At 36.5% G+C, this 24,030-nt stretch overlaps 1 protein-coding gene across 1 annotated transcript in view; it reads left to right on the top strand.

The window, feature by feature from the left end:
• The window catches only part of LOC127990556 (receptor tyrosine-protein kinase erbB-4-like), a 209,442-nt gene extending 190,640 nt beyond the window's left edge, over positions 1 to 18,802 (top strand). Inside the window, exons 21-28 of the mRNA XM_052591508.1 lie at positions 11,370 to 11,525; positions 11,843 to 11,918; positions 12,435 to 12,581; positions 13,212 to 13,309; positions 13,394 to 13,564; positions 13,827 to 13,832; positions 15,211 to 15,511; positions 16,385 to 18,802. Coding sequence (XP_052447468.1) covers positions 11,370 to 11,525; positions 11,843 to 11,918; positions 12,435 to 12,581; positions 13,212 to 13,309; positions 13,394 to 13,564; positions 13,827 to 13,832; positions 15,211 to 15,511; positions 16,385 to 17,166 — 1,737 coding nt within the window. The 3' untranslated portion in view covers positions 17,167 to 18,802. The remainder of the gene's footprint in view (positions 1 to 11,369; positions 11,526 to 11,842; positions 11,919 to 12,434; positions 12,582 to 13,211; positions 13,310 to 13,393; positions 13,565 to 13,826; positions 13,833 to 15,210; positions 15,512 to 16,384) is intronic.
• Positions 18,803 to 24,030: the final 5,228 nt, after the last annotated feature.

The following is a 24,030-nucleotide window of genomic DNA, read 5'->3' as shown; positions in this document are numbered from 1 at the left end:
TCTGCTACAAAGTCATTACAAAGAATGTGGAGCTGATTCTAAAAGCAGGAGGGTTTGCATTGAAGCCTTGGGTCTTCTCAGGCCAAAGTAAAGGAGAAAGAGAAAAGGCATCACCAAATATTGTTGTCCTGCCGAACCAGCTTAAGGAGGAAGAGAACAAGGCGCTCGGTCTCGGCTACATTGTGGATGAAGACATGTTGCATGTCATGGTGAGGGTCAACTTCTCCAGGCGGAGGAAAAAGATGAGACTTGGACAAAACCTGCTGCTTGAAGAAGTACGAGCACAGACACCAGACCCGCTGACAAGACGTGAACTGCTGAGTCAAGTTGCTGGCTTGTATGACCCAGTTGGCCTAACAACACCATTAAAGCAAAAAGGGGCTATCTTGGTCCGAAGGGCATTCCAAGAGGCAAAACCAAAGTGCAGCATGGTCAAGGACACATGGGACCTTCCCCTGTCGGATGAGCTCCGCAAAGATGCAATTGGAATTTTTGAGGAGTACGTCCAGCTAAGCAAAGTAATGTTCCCAAGAGCCCTTACTCCACCAAAGGCAACAACTGAACCAGTGGCTGTCACTTTTTCAGATGGTAGTGAAAGCTCCTATGGTGCTGTCCTCTACCTGCGGTGGAACTGCAACAAACAATTAACAATTCGACTAGTGGAGTCAAAAGCAAAGCTGACACCTCTAGACCAGAAGGGGGATGCGGTCAAATCAGAACTTTGTGGTGCAGTTTTTGCAAGTCGCCTGAAAAAGTACTTTGAACAGCATACCCAGATCCAGATAAAAAGGTGGTACCATTTGTTAGACAGTCAGACTGTTCTTGGAGCTATCCAGCGTGAAAGCTATGGATTTCAGACTTTCTTCGCTAATAGAATTGGAGAGATCCAAGAGAGCACACAGCTACAGGACTGGTGGTGGATCCCTGGACCACTCAACATAGCCGACATTATCACTCGAGGAGCTGGGCCAAAGGAACTTGATGCGCATTCAGAGTGGCAGCAAGGGCCAGAGTTTCTACATCTTCCAGAGAGCGAGTGGCCAATTATGTCATCAAAAGATGTGTCTGTAACAGCTCGAGAAAGCATTAACAAAATGCAAAAGAAGTCGTTTGTGGCTGCACTCACCAGAGCTCAAGCGAAAAGTCTTCCAAGTCTTGCGGGACGACTTCCTGCTGGTGCAGCTGTCCTAAACCTAGTAGATGAGAGGCGCTTTAGTAGTCTTAAGTGTCTAATCAAGACGGTTGCTTTCATCTGGAGAGCCGCCAAAAGGTTTACATCTGCAACAAAGTCCATTGAGACCCCAAAGTGGGAGGCGATTTCCACAAAAGGAGTTATCACCGTCACAGAACGTCAAGAGGCAATAAGAGACATCTATCTTGCTGCTCAAGAAGGGGTAACATTTCCAGTCACTACTACGGACCGCTTGGTTGTGTACAGAGAGCCAGAATCTGGGCTACTAGTCTGTGGTGGGAGAATCCATGGCTTCAGGGAGGATGGCGCTGCAGTTCCCCTTTTGCCTTTCAATGCATGGGTCTCTACTTTAGTGGCAAGGGAGGCGTACAATGAGGGTCATGAAGGTGTGGCTGCAACCTTGCTGAAAATGAGGAAAGCCTGGGTCATCCAAGGGAGGAAAATTGCTCAAAATGTAGTGGAGAACTGCCTTTTCTGCAAAAAGTCAAGAGCAAGAAGGTGCAAACAGGTGATGGCTGACCTACCTCTTGAAAGAACCACACCTGCAGCTCCATTCGAGTTCACTACAGTCGACCTCTTTGGACCGTACCTTGTCAAAGATGACATCAAGAAACGGGTCTCCATGAAAGTGTGGGGTGTCGTCTTCAGTTGTATGGCCAGCAGGGCAATTCATGCAGACCTGGTCAACACAATGTCGACAGAGAGCTTTTTGATGGCTTACCAACGCTTTACTGCAATAAGAGGGCACCCAAAAAAGATCTGGTCCGACCCGGGGACAAACTTCATCGGCGCTAAACCTGTCCTAAGAGAGCTGTACCAGTTCCTGGATGCTCAGAATAGAACTTCAATAGAAGAGATGTCGGCTCAAAAAGGTACCAAATGGGAGTGGACAATTCACCCTGCTGACTCACCTCACCGCAATGGGGCTGCTGAAGCCGCTGTCCGCATTCTCAAGAAGGCACTGCAGAGCCTGGGCAACAACACTGGCCTCAGCTACAGCGAGCTTCAGACAACACTACAACTTGCTGCAAACCTTGCCAACGAATGCCCAATAGATGCCAGGGTGCAGACCCATGAAGAAAGTGTGCAGTATGTGTCACCAAACACACTTCTCCTGGGCCGAGCCTCTTCAAGTGGTGAGATTAGAACATTTGACTTTGCAAATTACCCTTACAAGAGACTCCGAGAGATGCAGAACCAGGTCAACAAGTTCTGGAGGTCTTGGAGCCAGCTTGCCGGCCCAAACTTATTTCTGAGAAGTAAATGGCACACTTCGCATCGCAATGTTGCTGTCGGAGATATTGTCTGGTTGTGCGACCAAAATGCAGTGAGGGGCCAATTCAAGCTAGGACGGGTCGTGAGAGTCAATCCAGATGCTAAGGGCATTGTTCGAGACGTGATCGTCAAAGTGGTCCAAAGCTCCTGCCTTCCTGTCACAAAACCTGCACTAAACAGTCCATCGATCAAAGTCCTGAAAGAAGCTTTCCAAACCACAGTCCTGCACAGAGATGTTCGACGCCTGGTTGTCTTGCTACCAGTTGAGGACCAAACTCTGAGCTGACTGGCAGTAAGCAGGTGCTGATTTGCGATCTTTCCATCGGTTCCCATGGGAAGATCGAGTGGGAGGTGTGCTGACAAACTGCCATTGAGCTCCTCAGTGGTGAAACTCCTCCTCCTTCAATCAGTGGTGAACCAGGTGGAACAAATCTTCCAGGTGATCTGAGCGTGCCAGTACCTGGCTTTGTTGTCTTTAGACCGCATTTAAGGCACCACAAGACCAAGGAAACCATCTTTGTCATCAAGGTGACTGTGCAAGACCAAGCCTTCCACAATACTGTGAAGGACAGCCGGTAAGCGCCATATTGGCCATGTTTGGCTAGACTGCCTTAAGCAGTCAAACACAAACTCTTGAACTCTTGTTGACTTTGATAGGACTTTTGCAGTGGTATTTGTAACTTCAAATGTTGTTTGTGGGGTAATCAAATTCCAAATTCATTGTTTGACAAAGAATGTGTTTGAAATTGTTAAAAGTAATTTCAACTTTGTAGAAATCTTAACAAACAAAGTTCTTAATTCAGTTAAAAATGTATAGTCTAAAATTATTTGGCTAAAGATACTTTGTTAAAAGATAAGAAGGTTCTAAAAATTTAAATAATTGATTGTTTTGTAAAGGATATATAGTTGTGTGGCTACAATGATGCCTTAGAATAATTCTTGACTATGAAAATACTTCTTAAAAGTGGAAACCTTGTATTTTGTAATGACAGTACTGTGTTTATCTGAGGAGAATGTGAAGAATTGTTTAGTTTGACTGTCAACTCAAATAATAACTGGTATTTGTCATTTCTTTTGAGGTTTTTCACCTGTTTACTGCTATCAAGGAATGGTAAATAAAAGACAAACAACTGTTCCCATGGCTGTTTATTGAGTGAAATCCAGTTAAAAGCTTCATGTGGAGGGATTGTCCTTTTCAAGTGGGGAATTGCACAAGGAATAGATCAGAACTTGACAGTGGGCATAAAACTGGCTGAGACGTCGACTCCTGGACAGCATAGTAAAAATTCACTTGAGACGCTTGCTCTCCCCATTGCAGTGAGTTACCAGCCTTCTGAATAAACTTATATTCTTTACCCCCTTGTAAGATGTACTTCCCAAGGTAAGGCTTTAACGTAACCTGACCTGCACAAAGAAAATCCAACCCCAGCAACAACGGCATATACAACTGAGTGTCATCCAATATGTAGATATTAACAACTAAATGGGTATCATGTAGGTGAACGAGTAAATTAATCTTCCCTATGGCTCGGCTTTCTTGCCCATTAGCCATCATAAACTTTTGACCGATACAAGGATCCAAAACCTCATTCTCCTTCTTAATTCTTTCCCACAAACTTTTACGCATCAATGAATATGTACATCCTGTATCGAACACCGCATCTCCTTCGCAACCCCGAATTCCAATGGGTGCAACCAAAAGGTCAGGAATTGCTGAAACAATGGCCACGTCAGCGTCCCTTCCCCTATCGTGTCCCTTTTTCCCTGTCTTTCTCAAAGAGCGATCCACACCAGTCGACTGCACTCTGGACCAGTACTTTTTGGTATTGCTCCAATCTTTTTCAATCAAGGAACCTATCTTTACCAGCTGTTCAACCGTAGGTACCAAACCTCTCAATCCACTGGCCAATCTGGGGTTGCAAGCATTAAGGATACGCCTAACTATTTCCTCTTCTGTCATATTTGGTCGCCACTTTAAACACAATGCTCGGTAATCATATGCAAAATCTCTCAAACACTGTGTTGGAGCCTGTACTGTTGTTCGCAACTGTTCCTCAATCTCAGCTTCATAGTCCATAGGAAGAAATGCTTCTAAAAAACTTTTCTTAAAATCTTCCCATGTATTTACCTTAGCACGAGTTGCCAGCCACCAACTTCGGGCTGGTCCTTTCAAAACAGTATTTAACACGCCTAATAACTCTTGGTCACTCATTGGTCTTAGAGATAAAAAACTTTCACACTGTTCAATAAAATCCGTAACATCAACAGACTCTCGAAAATCACCAAACTGTGGAAAATCCATCCGAATGGGAGGCTTCACGGGCGTAGCTTGAGACATAGTTCCGGAACTCCCTGCTCGCCCACTAACTACAGTTGGCGTGGAACTATCTGCAGGTGTCCAGGACAAACGACTCTTCTGAAAATTCCTCTTTAGCTCTTCTTCCCATTTCTTATCTCTACGCTGAAGACATGCTACTAAAGTCTCATCTAAATATTTCAATTTATCATCAATATACTGTTTCAAATTCTCAGCCACTCTGTCAATTGAAGCTCGAACTGCATCTTCTCTATTCAAGATACTATCTACCGACTGCTTATGATGTTCTTCCAAAATATCCAAACGTTCTCTGAGAAGTTCTAACTGCTCGTCTACTGAATTTTCTTTCTTTCCTACAACAACCTCCTCTTCCTCCCTCTGATCTATATACATCTCATCCAAAAGACTAGCCAGCTCACTAACCTCATTTCATGACGTTTTATCATGGCTCAACTGGTCAACATGTTGATCACCTTGATCTATACTTTCCTCCAACGATACACTCTCCATTTTCCCCCCTATGTTACATTTATCACTGATTTGTATAGTGATACAATAAATAAATCCTATATGCAAATAACAACAAAATTAAATTTGCTTACAGCACATCAGGAAAAAAACAAAAAAAACAAACAAAAACCAATTCATACATGCAGATCACCATCACTAAATACATCCAAAGTTTCCCCGTACTGGCCACCACTCTGTAACAATCCACTTACTCTTCATCAACAATTACAATAAGGGATTTTACAGTACGCTTCAAGGGCATAAGTTGGATCCATTTGTGACTGCAGATATCATTTTGATCAAATCAAAAAAGAAAAACAACCAAAAAAAAAACACATCATACTTCATAAATTGCTTAAAGTGCGTGTATTGACCTCATTTCTCATCTTCTAAACACCCTTTTTCATTGTACCCCCACCTAACTTACATTGCACATAACCCCGTACCTTTAAAACAATTACAAATTACATTGCATAATCGACAAGGAAATTCAACACCATAATAGCCTTCAGAGTCCATTAGAACAATTCACCAAGTCCGTTTTTCCCAGTCTCTTCCAATTCAGACCACTTTAAAACACGTTCATTTTGCGGCCGTTTGACTCCACAGCGATTAGAAGCAGAACCAAGTCCGTTTTTCCCAGTCTCTTCCAATTCAGACCACTTTAAAACACGTTCATTTTGCGGCCGTTTGACTCCACAGCGATTAGAAGCAGAACACAGCGGTTCACACATTTAAACCCCCGCTGCTTACCACACAGGCATTTTGCGACCGCGCAAATCACTCGTGGAAAATATCGTGCTCGGACCAAAAGTCCACCACCGGGCCCATCGTTCCGACTTCCGATTAAGTGAACGCAGGTCTTGCTTCGCCGGGCATAAGCGGAACTGTTTTTTTTTTTTTTTCTCCGTTTGCGTTCCCCTTATATACATCCGAGTCCACCCATCATTAACATGTTCCACCTCATACTTTCTCCTCCGCATCACGTTATCGATCTTCATTCCCAGATCAGATATACACAGAGTAAATGAGACACAATATGCATACAAAATACATGACGATAAAAACAATAATAATCAAAAAACAAAACAAAAATCGTTCATGTATACAATAACATGCATGAAACAGACTCAGCTAATGGGCACCATTACAACGTGGCGCACACAAATTTGTTTAGTGACGTAAAAAATAATTTTGTGATTGTTACAGATACAGATTCAAATACAGATACAAATACTGGCTGTTACATACAAAATGTAAATATGTAATGTCATAATTTACATATGTCATTTTTGCATTAGGCTATGAATTAATCGTTTATTGATAAAACTATTTAAAGTATTTCAAAAGCCAGCATTAATCTTTTCACATCACCTCTCAAACAATCCCTAATCCAGGCTGAACAAGCACTTTCTTTCAGCCTGATGATAACTTTGGAAAATGCAGAAAGCCTCTAAAACCCTCCAATTATGCAAGGTATCCGCTGCACTAATAGATGTATGGAGTTTGGATTTGGAGGATTGAAAGACTGATTGGATTATTAATTTCAAGATGGCTGACTATGAAAAGAGCTGAGGTGTCCATTAGTGTGAACTGGGCTAATTCAAGCTGCCTGCAGCTGATGGGACTCTGTGCTCATGAATGATTTAGTAATGTTTGCTTTTGAAGATGTGGGCAAAGGAAGAACTCTTGATCCAGTACTGAAATAATACTAATATTTTTATGCAGATATTTTTTTCCAGTTAGTCATCTGATTTCAGTCTTATGGGATTGACTGGGCTAGTTTTATGTGGCCATCTTTCTTTCTTTGAAATGTGTCCATTTTCATGCTTTTCGCAAATGTGATTTTGAGCAAGGCGTGTCTTTTTTCAGTCAAAAATCTGAATCTGAATTTAATATTTTGGATGTGTTGTCATTCAATGTATGATAATATGTTAAATTTAAACATATTTAGCTTTTCATGTTGTAGTTTAAAGGAAAAAGGACCGTGAGAGTGTAAAATCTGTTGCATAATATTTGTGTGTGTGTGCGTGTGTGTGTGTGTGTGTGTGTGTGTGTGAGCTTGTTTATGTGGTTAATGAGGACACAAATTTGTATAATGACATGGGTATGACACAGGTATTACAATGAGGAGGTGGTTTATGAGGACATTTTTAGTGTCCCCGTAATTCAAAACGCTTATAAATCATACAGAATTATGCACAAAGTTTCCTGTGAGGGTTAGGTTTAGGTGTAGGGTTGGGTGCAGGGCAATAGAAAATACAGTTTGTACAGAATAAAACCCAACCTGAAAAGAGTTTGTGAATCCCTCTGGCAATGCAAGCATAGTGATTTTTTTTAGATCATATGCAAAATTTGAAGGTTTAAAGATATAGTTAAGGACCGAAATATATTTTTTAAATGTTCTTTAGTTTAAAAAATCACAATAATCCACAGCTAATCGACGTGACTCCAGTCTATCCATAAACATCATGTGAAGTGCAAAGCTGTGTTTGAAAGAAACAAATGAATTGTTAGGACATTTTAACTTTAAACCATTGTTTCTGGCCAAAATATGTGTCCATAATAAGTAATAACACTTCCTGCAATAACACAGTTAGGTCTCATTTGTTAATATTATTTATTGCATTGGCTAGTATTATAGCATAGAGGGCCAACACCGACTGCTCTGATCATAATGGAGATTTATTAGTGAAAAATGCCTTTTGAGTTATGACTTTTATCAAATTACATTTGCCAAAATAGTATGTAGATTATGAATTATGTTTGAATGAAATATATATATAAAATATATATAAAAAATAGACATGAAAAAAAAAGATGTAAACAATGTAAAAAAACAGGAGTCTTTAACAAATGAAACCCTATTATAAAGTGTTAACATTATTGTTATGTGACCAACAACATTATTGTTATGTGTCTTCTTTGGCACAAATAAATGGTATTTCAATGGTCAAAAGTGTGTTGATGCTTATTAAAAACTCTTTTCTTCTACTTCTTCATCATACGCATTTACTACAACCACGTACCGTGACACAAACACTCTTCCGCACTCTTCTTTTGAGATAAAGCTTTCTCTCTCCAATTTTAATTAAGCCCTGATGGTAATGCAGGTCTAATATTTGTTATTTCCCATGCCATGGAGTTAGAAAGTGTTGTAATAGGGCACTGCGGGAGCCTCTTCGCTTTTGTTCAGAGAAACTTTAACCTCTAGTAGCGCAGATGTAAAAACAAGAGAATGGAGGTTAGGGGTGCTGCTCGAATCCTCTGCCCTGCTTACATGCACATCACGCCAACGCTTGGACCTGTTCCTCACACTAGCAAAAAGCCTGTAATACTAAATGCCGGCAGCTTTCGGCGGGGTTTACTCTCGCTTTAATCTGACTTCAGTCAAACTGAACACACAAAGGGCTGCTTCTCACTGCCTAGCCCATCTCTTTGGTGGAATAGAGAGCTTCTGTATAGAAAGAAACATCAGAGGTCAGCAGCAGTAAAGCTCATTTTTTAAATGCTAATTCCACTAGATCCAAATTTTTTGATCTCAGAATGAAAAATCTAATGGGAAGATTCAAGATTGTTGGATACTTGGGTGTGGACTGCATTCATGAGAGCAGCTGTGTCCTGTAGTGTTTCTGCTGACAAAATATTCCTTTCTTATTGCTTTACTAATATATATATATATATATATATATATATATATATATATATATATATATATATATATATATATAGGAGACATACATTATTTACTATATCTTTACTCAACTCTTCAGTGTCACATGATCCTTCAGAAATCATACTAATATGCTGATTTGCTGCTCAAGAAAGATTTCTTATTAGTATAATTTTTTTTTATTCCTTAATGAATAGAATGTTCAAAAATTCAAAAGTTCGGCATTTATTTAAACATAAATCTTTTCTATCAATATAAATGTATTTAATGTTATAATTGTCCATGTTAATTAATCCTGAATAAAAGTATTGATTTCTTTAAAAAGAAATGCTACAGACTCTAAACTATGAAATGGTTATGTAGTTTAAAGCCTTGGCAATACAACGTCAAACTGTATTAGAATAAATTTTGCCTCATCTTGACATGAGATATACATTGAAAATGTCTCCAAGGCATATATTTAGTATATTACAAAGCATTGCTATAGATTTTGAATCAGATGCTGTGTTCTACATGGACAGCTCAAGATATATTTTATATTATATGTTGTGTCTCTTCTTCTATGTGCCCTCTGTGTGACAATATTTGAGAGAGGGAGAGAGTGAATGCGGGAGATTGTGTGTAGCAAGTGTGCAGTAGCTGCTCTCAAAGCAGTGTATGTGGTGTCATTGTGTGATGGATAGGTCAGTGTCTCTCCCCGTATCACAGTGAAAATTTATTTTAACACAGCTTTTCTCGCTCTGCTCTTGTCTGACTCATGAGTGTTCACATACATTCTCAGACAGCTGTATATATAACTCTGAGCAGCAATGACTATTGCCTCTGGAAGAAAAAGTCACCAAATGACATCTCTTTGTCTGGATTTTGCTGTGTGCTTGGTTAATGCTTTAAATACACCATTATGAAGGCAAAAAACATCTTCTTTTCATAGGCATACCTTTTTATTTATTTATTTATTTGTATGCATAGTAGATGTTTTGCTAGTAACCATTTTTGAAAGGCTCTTAAAAGAATGAAATGCATTCAACATCGTACTGTAACATTGTCAGGGCATTATTTTTTACAACCTTCAGAGATATATGAGAATACTCATACTCAATACCACAGTGGGTACGGAAAGTATTCAGACCCCCTTAAATTATTCCCTCTTTGTTATGTTGCTGCCATTTGCTAAAATCATTTAAGTTCATTTTATACTCTTCAATGTACACGCAGCACCCCATATTGACATAAAAACACAGAATTGATTACATTTTTGCACATTTATTAAAAAAGAAAAACTGAAATATCACATGGTCCTAAGTATTCAGACCCTTTGCTGTGACACTCATATATTTAACTCAGGTGCTGTCCATTTCTTCTGATCATCCTTGAGATGGTGCTACACCTTCATTTGAGTCCAGCTGTGTTTGATTATGCTGATTGGACTTGATTAGGAAAGCCACACACCTGTCTATATAAGACCTTACAGCTCACAGTGCATGTCAGAGCAGATGAGAATCATGAGGTCAAAGGAACTGCCTGAAGAGCTCAGAGACAGAATTGTGGCAAGGCCAAACCAGATTGAACTGAAATAATTGAAATTTTATATCAAATTAGAATGATATTTATTGGATGCTTGCTGAATAAAATAATTAATTTGCTGGCCCCACACTTAAACAGTAATGTATGTATTGCTTTTTATTCATATTTTTTATTCCATTGGTGCACATGAATGAAAATAAATCAAAATCATGCTTTCTTGTTTTTTTTTTTTTGTTTTTTTTTTTTGGGGGGTATTCTTGACATTTTGCCGGTATTCTTGACATTTTGTTTGTAAGCATCATCTTCACATCAGCGTCTTCCTCAATGCTCCATTACTCTGTTGTTGTCTTTCATATAGCCGTCATTCAGCCACAGTCATTTCTATCATGACTCCATTCAGCATTATCCAGAAAAAAAAATCCCGGTGGTCTATTTCCTTGAACCTCACTATCAGTGATTTTCTTCAAGCATATGTGGAGGTTCAGCAGCCCCTCCAGCACAGCTCCTCTCTCCTCCCAAAGGCCACGAAGTTTCATTTTAATTGAAGATTAACATAAAGCAATAAATCATAGGCAAACTTCTGTAGAGGCACTAAGATAAGTATTAATGCACAGTGACCCAAAGCAGCCAAATGGGAGTGAACATGGATAAAGAGCAATAAGGAGATGCCATTTCAATTTTGATTAGAGGTCCCACTAATTCACGGTCTATATTTAGGAAGGGAATCTAATTTGACATTCACATATTTCTTGTGGTTTATATGAAAGGAAAGATAAAATAGCTTTAGTTAATGTTGTATGATCTCTTTTACTTGTTGCTGTGTGGTATTAACCACTTCTGCAATTCAATAACAATTGTTAAAATCTCCTCTTGGGCAGGGTATGATATACCTGGAGGATAGGCGGCTGGTGCACAGGGACCTCGCGGCACGTAACGTCCTGGTAAAATCTCCAAACCACATCAAGATCACCGATTTTGGACTTGCTCGACTGCTGGAAACCGATGAAAAAGAGTACAGTGCGGATGGAGGCAAGGTCAGTGTTTGAAACTTGATCCATATTTGTCTAATGAAATTCTTACCATCAAAATGCACCAAGGCAAGGGCGAATCAAATCTCTAGATGATTTATGGGGAAATCAGCAGTAATAATCTGTGTAAGCCAGCAGTTTTTTCTTGTAAAGAACTTTCCTAAATCCCTTAGAGTGAAAGTTTGACGGTTCTCATTGGGACTCTTTCAATGTTACATTTCATACCTTCCCCAAATCAATTAAAGTATCGAGTGTCTGAATTGTCATTTTCCATTGATATGGAAATGCTCTTTGCATAACCAATTTGTAATTTTCTACTCTAGATGCCTATCAAGTGGATGGCTCTGGAGTGCATTCATTACAGGAAGTTCACACATCAGAGTGATGTATGGAGTTATGGTAAGCTATACAATTTTGTTTTACTACTTCTTTTTTCTGATTAAAAAAAAAAAAATATATATATATATATATATATATATATATATATATATTCGTATAAGTGTATAATATTATTTGTATTATTCTTTTAGATAATATTGCCAGTTTGATTAATTAATTTGTTTATTTATTAGTATAAATAATTTATTTGCGTATTTGTTATATTATATTATATTATATAATATTAATTATTATATAATAGTAATTATTATTTTTATATTAATTTATTTCTCAAAGGGTACTCTAAGGAGTAAATGCAACTTAGCACAGGATTTAGCTGTGTAAAACTGTAAAAAGTGGCATTAATAGTTTACATTACTTATTTTAAAACATAATATTGGGATACCGTTTTCTATAAGACTTAAGTGAAGATACCACATACTCTGTAGGTTTCACATCCACTACTATAGTTTCATTACCATCATGCTAGCTAACAGTGAGCTTTGGAGATGGATTATGTGTTTCACATTCATTCAGGGGTGACTATCTGGGAGCTGATGACTTTTGGAGGAAAGCCTTATGACAGGATTCCCACACGTGAGATTCCAGACATCTTGGAGAAGGGCGAACGTTTGCCCCAGCCACCCATCTGCACCATAGATGTCTATATGGTGATGGTGAAATGTGAGTCTTATTCTGAGATTTTCTTATATGTTCATATTGTATGTTTTCATTTTTCAAGGAAGTGTTTCAGAAACCTGTTGTTTAACTCCATTTGGTGGCACAGAAATTACATAGTTCACCTTTAATACAATTACGCTTTGAACTTTTGCCATCATTTAAAATGTAAAATGTGATTACTAAATCATAACTGGTAGATTTGTCTCAAGCACATAAGCACTTTTTATGTGCACACTTTCTGTTTGTCTTGGCACAGTCAGTTCCACAATGAAGTGAATAGAGATGAAGATTAAATCTGTTTGTCATAATCAGATTTGACAGGAAGCCGTGTTGATTCAACATAACAATTATAACACCTCAGAGAGGGGGATATTTTTGCATGAAATCCACTTATATTCATTTGTGCAATATGATTGGAGAGGAAATTAAACAAAATTAAGAAATCCGGATCAAGCAAATGTCAAACCCAGTATATCCACATATATCAAATTCATTTATAAATGTAGAAAATGTATTTGTTATATAAAAATGTAAACAGTAAAAACCACACTGATATATATTCAGGTAGATTTTACTTGAAAAGCTGAATTTTGTTGAATATCTATGACACATTGTTTGCCTCTTCACCTCTAGGCTGGATGATTGATGCTGATAGTCGGCCTCGATTCAAAGAACTCGCTGCAGAGTTCAGCCGCATGGCACGAGACCCTCAGAGATACCTCGTCATACAGGTGGGGATTGCTAATGTCTCTCTGTTTGAAACGGAAATTTGAAATGTGAAGCTAAGTTGATAATACTTTATGTTGTCATCTCAGGGCGATGATCGTATGAAGCTGCCCAGCCCCAACCACAGTAAGTTCTTCCAGAGTCTTTTAGATGAAGAGGAGCTGGATGACCTGATGGAGGCTGAGGAGTACTTGGTTCCTCAGACGTTAAATGCTACTCCCACTTCCCATATGCTCCACCCAAACCTAGTTTCAAATCAAGTAAGTACCACGCTATACATGGAACCAAATTATGTCAGTTCAAACAATAAAATCAATAAATTATTATTATTATGTGTGTGTGTGTGTGTGTGCGCGCGCGCGCGTGCGTGCGTGCGTGCGTGCGTGCGTGCATGTTTTTGTGACATATCAGGACACAACTTTGTATAATGACATGGGTATGACACAGGTATTACAAGGAGAGGGTGACTTATGAGGACATAACCCATGTCCCCATTTTTCAAAACGCTTATAAATCATAAAGAATGAGGTTTTTTTGAGAAAGTAAAAATGCACAAAGTTTCCTGTGAGGGTTAAGGTTAGGGGTAGGGTTGGTGAAGGGCGATAGAATATACAGTTTGTACAGTATAAAAGCCATTACGACTATGGGATGTCCCCACTTTTCACAAAAACAAACATGTGTGTGTGTGTGATGCAAGTACTATTAAAACTGAAAACCAAAAGTGTTTTTTTTTTTTTTTTTTCCAGTTTTCTGCCTTTTTCGTATGACATCATGTGTTGCTATTCCTAGAACATCTATGAACATAATTACATAAACATTTTAATTCTTAACATAAACATTGTTTCCAGGTTTTACAAATTTTCAGTCCTAGATTATCAGTGTGGTCTCAGACTTTTGTACCCTTAACGCATTTGTTTATTAATTATTTTATTTGTTTTTATTTGTTTATTTATTAATTCTGATGATGAATGCTTTATATGTACACAAAAGTTTGAGAAATGTTTTGGAATATATTTATGTACACAGTATAATATTTTGAAATACTGTTTAAAAAAATAGTGTATGTATTGTAGCATATTAAAATAAAATACAATAATAAATAATAACTTGATATTATAAATAACTGCTAATTGAATAACTATTTTCATATATCATTTTTATCCTAAAATTGTATTAATTCCTGTGATGCAAGTCTGAATTTACGCCAGTCTTCAGTGTCACATGAAATCATTCCAATATGCTGATTTGCTCCTTAAGAAACATTTCTTATCAATGTTGGATTCAGTTGTGCTGCTTAATATTTTAATGGAAACTTTGATATATCAAGATTCCTTGATGAATAGAAAAAAAAAAAAAAAAAAAAAAAAAAAAAAAAAAATATATATATATATATATATATATATATATATATATATTTTTTTTTTTTTTTTTTTTTTTTTTTTTTTTTTTTTTTGTAACAATACAAAAGTCTTTACTGTCAATTTTTGATCAATTTAATGTGTCATTGCTGAAAAAAAGTATTAATTTCTGAACACCACACCTTTGAACAGTATTGTATGTTTAGCTACATGGGCATCAGAACCATTGTACCTGGGTGGGACAAGACCCACTAAATTTTTAAGACCAGTGATATTGAACACTCACCTTTGCTGTCTCTAACTTAGTGCATATGTCAGTTCACTTTTCAGAGCTCCGACTCTCAAATCCATTCCACCTTTGGAATGACCTAATAAATTAAACACCATCCCACGTTTTAGCACATTTACAGCTTTCTATGCTGCTGCTTTCTCAAATCCATAACCGTTTTAGGCTTTAAAAGCAATTGTTTAATTAAAAAGAACCAGAATATATATATATATATAATATTCCCAAGTTAATTTTCTGTTCCTCCTGTGATCACAACCAGTTTGGGTATCATGGTGGAAGTTTGTGCCCAGAAGATGTGAGAGGGTCCCGAACTCATGAGGCAGGTGCTACAGAAATTGGCCCCTTGGTCCTGGCAGGTATGCAAAGATCAGGTCTGGACCCAGGAGACGAGAAACACTGTAATGGAATCTTGAAGAAACAGCCCACAACTCACTCAGTAGAAGACAGCAGCGGCCAGCGTTACAGCGCAGACCCAACTGTCCTTCTGGGAGAAAAAGGACAGAGGGAAGATACAGATGAGGATGGTTATATATCCACTATGAAGGACAAGATCTCCACAAGTATGCTCACAGATCATATATCATACACCGTCATTGTTCAATCACTCTGTCATTCCAAACATGTATGTCATTCTTTCTTCTGTGAAACTTGAAAAGTGAATCTAGTGGTAATTTATGCAATTACAATGAGTGCGGAAGTTTTGAGTATTAATTTAATCATGTCAAATATTTATGTCTTTTTAGAAAATGTGCTGCAATTTTTTTTTTTTTTTTTTTTGTATTTTAAATAAATTAATTTTACAAATTCTTAATTGTTTATTTTTATTTTATTTTATTTATTTTTATTAATAAATGTGCGCAGAACATATACTAATTTCCCATTGTGGGATTAATATAATTGAAACCAAATAACTGAATCAGTGAGTCTTACCAGACTGGATCAGTTCAGAAAATGTGGAGCATATAGCTCGGAAGTTCTATGGACCACTTTTATGATTTTTATTTATTTATGATTTTTTTTATTTTTTTTATGGAGATCTCCTCAATCTAGGTCCCCAATCACTTTAATTATATTTAAGACAAGTGTCCAATATATTATTGTCAATTAACAATGTATTATTAAGAATTAACAATGCTTCACTGAAGAAAGAAACTCTATTGAAAAGTCATGAATTGACAGTAAGCAAATATTATTATTATTTTTAGGTAAACTTTTCTTTGAAGTTTCACTTGTATCCACTTATAACAAATATTATTTTATTCATTATTTTACACCTGAAGAAACAAATAGTACACAGTATACTTGCCTATATATCTTTGTCTATATACTTGCCTATATATGATTTCACCTTTTAGCAATTCCTTATGTTTTCTTAAATTAAGAATTGTAAGTCTACAATATTTTACCCTTGCCATTGTCTGCCATCTCTGCAGATCATCTGAATCCCTTGGAGGAGAACCCTTTTGCAATAAAGCGTAAAAATAAAGACATTCACGCTCTAGACAACCCAGGTTACCACAGCACCCCTGATGGAAAGCCCAAATGTGAAGATGAATATATCAATGACCCCCTTTACCTCAACACATTCAACAACACCAGTGACATGAACCAGGAGATGTTAAGGAAAAATGGAATCTCTATCCCACTGCAGGTCAGCACAGCGGCCCACACTCCAGACACCCATTTTCCCAACATCATACAAATGGGTAAACCCCATCATCACAGCCATGGACTGCACGTTCACTTCGCCATACCACCAGTTAAGACTGTACTTCCTGATCAACATACTCATTCAGTTCAGTCGGTCTATGATCATGGCAGCAAATCTGGCCCTCCAGTCCCAGCAGGCCAGATTTGCCTAGTGAGCCATCAACCAGGGCACCCAAGCAAATCTAATCATTCACCCCAACAGTTTCACTTGGCAAAGTCCAGTAAAGGTGGCACAATGGGCCTACCGGGTCACCCAGTGCAAGTGGACAAGATGTACAAGAATAGCTTTGACAATCCTGAGTATTGGCAGCATAGCCTCCCACCCAAGGTTACCCCTCAAAACTCCCATGACTCTTCAATGATCTGCAATAACAAGTTCCTTAACAAGCAGAATGGCCACATACAGCCTGCTGTTGCTGAAAACTCGGAATATCTGTCTAGTATTAAGTCAGGAATGGTCCTGCCTCCTCCTCCTCCATACCGGCAGAGGAACACTGTGGTCTAGTGCCCAGGTCTCAATTCTCTGTAGAGCCTGGTTCTTCTACCAGCACCTTAAATGTCTTTCCTTGATCCTCTGGTGGTCAAAAATGGGACGAGAAACAATACAAGTCACTGAACCAACATAATGTCACAGAAAATATAACAGAAAAACCATGGGGGGAAAGGTCAACACAGCCCATCATAACACCATCCATTCCCAAAGACCTCACAAGTCATCCAGGAACTTTTTTTTTTCTTCCTCTACAGGTATTTTAAAGTTTTTCTTTCAGTATGACACATAATCAGATGTACTGTAACATCATTAATTTGTTGAAATTAGATATTAATTACACTCTTAAAAACAAAAGTAAAAAAAAAATGGGGTTTTCACAGCAATTCCATAGAACAGGAGTATCCAAACCTGCTCCTGGAGGGCCAAGAGTTTAGTTCCAACCAGCTCCAACACACTTGCCTGGAAGTATCTAGTGAGTCTCAAGACATTGATTACTCTGTTTCAGGTATGTTTTATTAGGGTTGAAGCTAAACTACTGGAGGACAGGAACAGGTTTGGACACCACTGCCCTTAGAAGAACCATGTTAGGTTCCCCAAAGAACCTTTCAGTGAACAGTTCTTAAAAGAACCAATTTTCCTTAGTTTGAAGAACTTCTGAAGAACCTCTTTCCATTATGAAGAACATTTTGTGCAATGGAAATACATTTTTAAGAGTGTACAGTACAGTAGGTGGTTCCATCTAGGTGGTTCCATTTGGATGTTTGAAATTAAAAATGTCATTCTGAATGGACAGAGGTGTTTATTTAAGAGATAGTAGGTGTGTATATGCACTTAAATTTTATATTTTTATGACTGGAACACTTGCACTTTTTCAGCTCATCCTTCATATGGCTAAAACTGCTCCCCTACTGGGGCGACTACTGTTAGACCTGAAAGGATTGTGAAATTATTGACAGTTGAGTTGCTCAGCACAATGAGTTAAATAGGAGACTGATAAAGGCACTGAGATGCATTTGCTTGTTTTGGAAATACAATACAATAATCTTCAATAATGGTCATCGACCATTTGGTGAGCGTTGAACTCACCTGTTGAGAGATGTGAAGAATTAATTATCAGGAAGAATGGCACTGAATGGTTTACAGGCTGTTTACATTAATTTACTTTATTGGTACCTGAAATGAGTAAGCACAGACAAAGGCTGTCTGGGAACTTAAATTCTCCTTTGACTAAATTTTTTACTGTTATTTTTGAGTTCTTACTGGTTAAAAGACATAATTCAAGTTAGTGGATATTCTATCAAAACATTGAAATCAACAAAATTTAAACCATGTTTTTCCAGCAATCAAATGTTTCATAATCATTCAAAATATTTGGCTGACATCAAACCACACTGTAAATTCTAATTAGTAAACCTTACTTTAAAAAAGCATCCAAACCGATGGCCTTGAAAAAAAATATAAATAAATAAATACAAGTAAAGTGTGAAATAAGAATTTATTTTTATCCACCTTTTTCCTCAACGCAGAAGTAAGCCTAAGGGTACTTCCATTTCTTTCCATTTCTATTGCCGCTATAGGTAAATAACGAAGAGAATAACAACATACATATTAGGCAGCAAAACAAACTGTTTTATACAGCTAAAAAGCTGGATGCAAATGAAGCCGGAAGCTAGAACCATAGAATTTACAAATGGCGGCGCCCATTTTTACGTAAGGAAAAAGGTGGATACTAACAAAGCTTTGTTTAGTGTTGTAAACAGACCATCAATTTCTTTTAATTCAGAACTTTGAGTATATATTAGTATACATAGTGCAATATATTATGTGTGTATTTCAAACAGCACATTTATTTAAGTTGAGCTAATTAATGTAAAATTTCCTTTAACTTGGAATTTCTTTATTTTATTTACCTGAGCAACAATCTAATTTACTTGCTAAAACCATGCAAACCTACTGCCTTAAAAAGATGTTTTACCCTAGTAACTCAAGTACTTCAAACATCCAGTACAAATTAATGAAAACAATGTTCAGTTATTCACACATACAAATAAACTTAAGGTAGTGACAGTTCGAAGTTAAATGTATTTTTTTATGGTTTTCTACAACTGCCATTGCTCATTTGCTATTGTGGTTTACAACAACAATGCAGTTTTAACTTCTATTACAAACATTTTGAAACAATGCAAAAACAATATAAATTAGGTTATGCTTTTTGTAAACAGTGTAGGGAGCAGTAGGATGAGTTTACTGTACAGGTGCATCTCAATAAATTAGAATGTCATGGAAAAGTTCATTTTCACACAGTTCATCAATGCACACAGACTGAAGTAGTTTAAGTCTTTGTTTTTTTTGTTTTTAATTGTGATGATTTTGGCTCACATTTAACAAAAACCCACCAATTCACTATCTCAGCAAACTATAATACTTCATAAGTCTTTTTTTTCTTTCTTTTTTTAAATTGGTGGCCTTCTGGAAAGTATGTTCATTTACTGTACATGTACTCAATACTTGGTAGGGGCTTCTTTTGCTTTAATTACTGCCTCAATTCAGTGTGGCATGGAGGTGATCAGTTTGTGGCACTGCTGAGGTGGGATTGAAGCCCAGGTTTCTTTGACAGTGGCCTTCAGCTCATCTGCTTTTTTGGACTCTTGTTTCTCATTTTCCTCTTGACAATACCCCATAGATTCTCTATGGGGTTCAGGTCTGGTGAGTTTGCTGGCCAGTCAAGCACACAGACACCATGGTCATTTAACTAACTTTTGGTGCTTTTGGCAGTGTAGGCAGGGGCCAAATCTTGCTAGAAAATGAAATCGAAAGAACTGGTCAGCAGAAGGAAGGTTTTCAAAAAACACAATGGACCAACACCAGCAGATGACATTGCACTCCAAATCATCACAGACTGTGGAAATTAACTGTGGACTTCAAGCATCTTGGTTTATGAGCTCCTCCACCCTTGCTCAAACCTACCTTGGTTTCCAAATTAATGCAAAACTTGCTCTCATCTGAAAAGAGGACTTTGACACGTCTGTATGCCTTGACCCCAGCCTCAGTCCGTTCCTTCTGAAGTTCACTCAAATTCTTGAATCGATTTTGCTTGACAATCCTCATAAGGCGGCGGTTCTCTCGGTTGGTTTTGCATCCTTTTCTTCCACACTTTTTCCTTTTACTCAACTTTTTGTTAACATGCTTGGATACAGCACTCTGTGAACAGCCAGCTTCTTTGGCAATGAATGTTTGCGGCTTACCCTCCTTGTGAAGGGTGTCAATGATTGTCTTCATGATTGTTTAACCTAGTGAACCAAATGGAGAGACCATTTTAAAGGCTCAGGAAACCTTTGAAGGTGTTTTGAGTTGATTAGCTGATTGGCATGTCACCATATTCTAATTTGTTAAGATAGTGAATTGGTGGGATTTTGTTAAATGTGAGCCAAAATCATGACAATTAAAAGAACCAAAGACTTAAACTTCTTCAGTCTGTGTGCATTGAAAGTATTTAATATACGAGTTTCACAATTTGAATTGAATTACTGAAATAAATGAACATTTCCGCAACATTCTAATTTATTGAGATGCACCTGTAAGTATGACAACTTCAGTACATACGTAAGTACGGCCAAACTTGAGCCATTGGTTCAAAAAAATGTTGTTGTTTGTTTGTTCGTTTGTTTCTGTCCCAAGTCAAGCATCACACTTTGAATGAACCTTGAATTAACTGATTTCACACCACTGTGGTAATCCAAATGTAGCAGTAATCCAAATGTACCATATTTGCTTCTGTGTATCTAGAATGCATTCTGATTCCAACTGAAGTTAGCAAATCAAATAAATGCATTTGTCTTTAATCTTCTGGTTAACAATTATTAGAAATTTTGAGTTTGTGCAATTCAGAGTGTCAGTACAGAGCCTTTGTCAAACCTGTAATTGCAACATGGAATTGGGCACATTTATTTTGTTATCATTACTATTTATTCACTATGGCTGCTATACAATTTCATTTGGGGCATTTCATTGTATTTCATAACACAATTTCTAATTAAAACAGCATTTGAACTTTAATTAGGAAGGTGTAGATGTTTTGTTATGTATCACAATGTCACATAACTGAGCTGTATTTTGTCATATTGCAAACACTAAAGACATTAATGTGCCACTATTCAGATCTAACATAATTCAGAAAACAGCTGTTAGTCTTTATCACTGTCAGTGTTCTAAAAAAGTGTTTATGTTTGTTGTTGTCTATGTTTTGTCATCTAATAACAAGTGTAGCACTGTAAGTGTTTCCAATCTGCTGCCCCTCAACGTTTCATGTTTCTGTGTAGCTTCTAATTAATTATTGTCAGAAGACAAGTGTTTTGGTTAAACTTTTGATGACAGTTTGCCCAATTTGTGGCATTTAAACACAAAGACATTACTGTTATAACTGATTAAATAATGGATATTGTGTTGCAATTAGGTGAACATTTTAACAGATTTTAACTGCCAGATATCACAACCTAATTTTGAGGCACCTTTATCATTATGAACCTCTGATTTACAAATAGCATTTTTGGTAAGAATTAATTGTTTTAGTACTGCATTACTGGCCAGTTTGACCTTAATGTTAGATGGAGTTTTTGTGCATTTGTACATGGATTTAGTTTCAAGTTTAGAGCATTATAAAGTGTAAACCCTTTTACGTGTTTAACTTTAGAGACCAATCCCATAATCTGGTCAAAATCAGTGAACACTTTCTGTAAGACTTTTTTAACCCAAATCCTACTGATTATCAGAGCATGAAATATAAGTGAAACATATTTTTAAAATTAAAATGTAAAATCTGTTTTCTACTTTAATATACTTTAACATATAATTTATTCTTCTGATGCCAAGTTGAATTTTCAGCAGTCATTACTCCAGTGTTATTGTCACATGATCCTTCAGAAATCATTCTAATTATGATTTTGTGCTCTGGAAACATTTGTTCTTATTATCAATGTGGAAAACAATAGTACTTAATACTTTTGTGGAAACCATGATACATTTGTTCCAAGATTCTTTGATGAATTAATAAGTGAACCACACTTTACAAACTATAAACAGTGCCTAAATTAATACTAATGGCATCATGTTGAACTGGCTGAAAATATTTTAATTTAACCATATTTAAAACAAATTTAATCATTTACTTGAATCATTAACTCAACATGTAAACTGATGCATGTGGAGCCACTGCAGGGAAGCATCTTTTTACACAAATTTAGCAGTTTTATGGACTGCCAAGAATCAGCGTATAAGATTCACACAGTTTACAGTAATTCAGTGTTCATTATATGATAGGCCATGTAGTGGGACGTACAGATTTTTGTAAAAATACAACATTTGTGTGCAGGAAAATGTAATGTAATTCTGAGCCATGAGAGTACAGGCATTTTGGGTGACCGCTCTTTAATAAGTATGTTCTTCGAAAAGAAAGTGAATAGTATTTTTGTAGACTGCTGAAAGATTTGGGGAAGTGTAAATATATATAGAGACTGTTGCATCAAGAATTATTATTATTTATTTATTTTTATTTTTTTTGCCATGACATGTTCTGTTCTGTTTAAAATGCACCATCTGTATTAATGGTCTGACAATGTGTCAGTAACTATCTTCCTCTGGCCTGTTTCTTTGTGTGTCATGCTCTGTTCTGTAAATTTCTTATCTTGCTGCTTTTATGGTTAGCTGTTGCCCTTTCCTTCTCTACATAAGTGCCCTATTTTCTCTATTCTTTATCTTTGTTAGATGTAAATATGACTGTTTAAGACTTATAACAAAATGCAACAATATCTACTTCTGTCAACCTAAATACTGATCTCTCTAGAGTGAACTATCTTTATTTATTATACATTTTGTTTTGTTTGTCTGCATTTGGTTTAACTGCTTTTTAGTAGATATGATCATATGTACGTGGTTCTCCACTGAAGCACATGTGGTAATATTTGTTTAAAATTACTGGATGGCCCCATAACTAGAAATGTGTAAAATAATTTACAGTAGCGTAAACTAAATATTCAAGTCACACTTAAAATGATTTTCGGTGTATTTGATAAAATATTAAAAGAACTTTCTTAGAATTAACATTTTTGAGTGGACTTAGTAAATGTATGAATTCAGCTCCTGGCAGTCAACAACCACAATGTGTCAATTTTTATTTATTATATATATATATATATATATATATATATATATATATATATATATATATATATATATATATATATATATATATATATATATGTATATATATATATGTATATATATATGTATATATATATATATATATATACATATATAATTATTATTTTTTATTTTATTTATTTATTTATCTTTACGTGTGCTATCATTTTGTAAAATGAATAAATGTCATTTGATATTTTGTTATTTAACGCTATGATATTCAGACATAAGTGTGGCCAAATGATCTTTGGGCAACTGTGGTTTAGAGCTTTGTCAGTTTTGTAGATTATTTTATTTCCTATAATAACATAAAAACAGATGTTAGATACAAATCTCCTTATGGTCAGTGGTTCAGATCATTCCCCTTTCTGCTTCCATTTTAATTGGTAGTGAACACTCTTCATCAAGCAGAATGCCAACTGAACATGAATATTTCATATTTGTTACATGATCCTGTTACAAAGTATATTTTCAATTTAATATGAATAAATATCAAATGAACTTGAACAAGAAAGTTTGTGGTTTACTGCCATTATAATGCATGAACTATGTTTGTTAAATGTTAATTCTTCTAATGATCAGCTGCAGATATCTCATAAGCATGATCTTTCATGTACTACAAATTAATTTGATTTGTTCTATAAAAAAGGTAAAAAAAAAAAAAACTGTTGTGCATGCATC

Source organism: Carassius gibelio, chromosome A1, assembly GCF_023724105.1.
Source record: "Carassius gibelio isolate Cgi1373 ecotype wild population from Czech Republic chromosome A1, carGib1.2-hapl.c, whole genome shotgun sequence".
NCBI lineage: Eukaryota > Metazoa > Chordata > Actinopteri > Cypriniformes > Cyprinidae > Carassius > Carassius gibelio.
The sequence above is the reverse complement of the archived record's forward strand: the minus strand, read 5'-3'. Positions and strand labels throughout refer to the sequence as shown.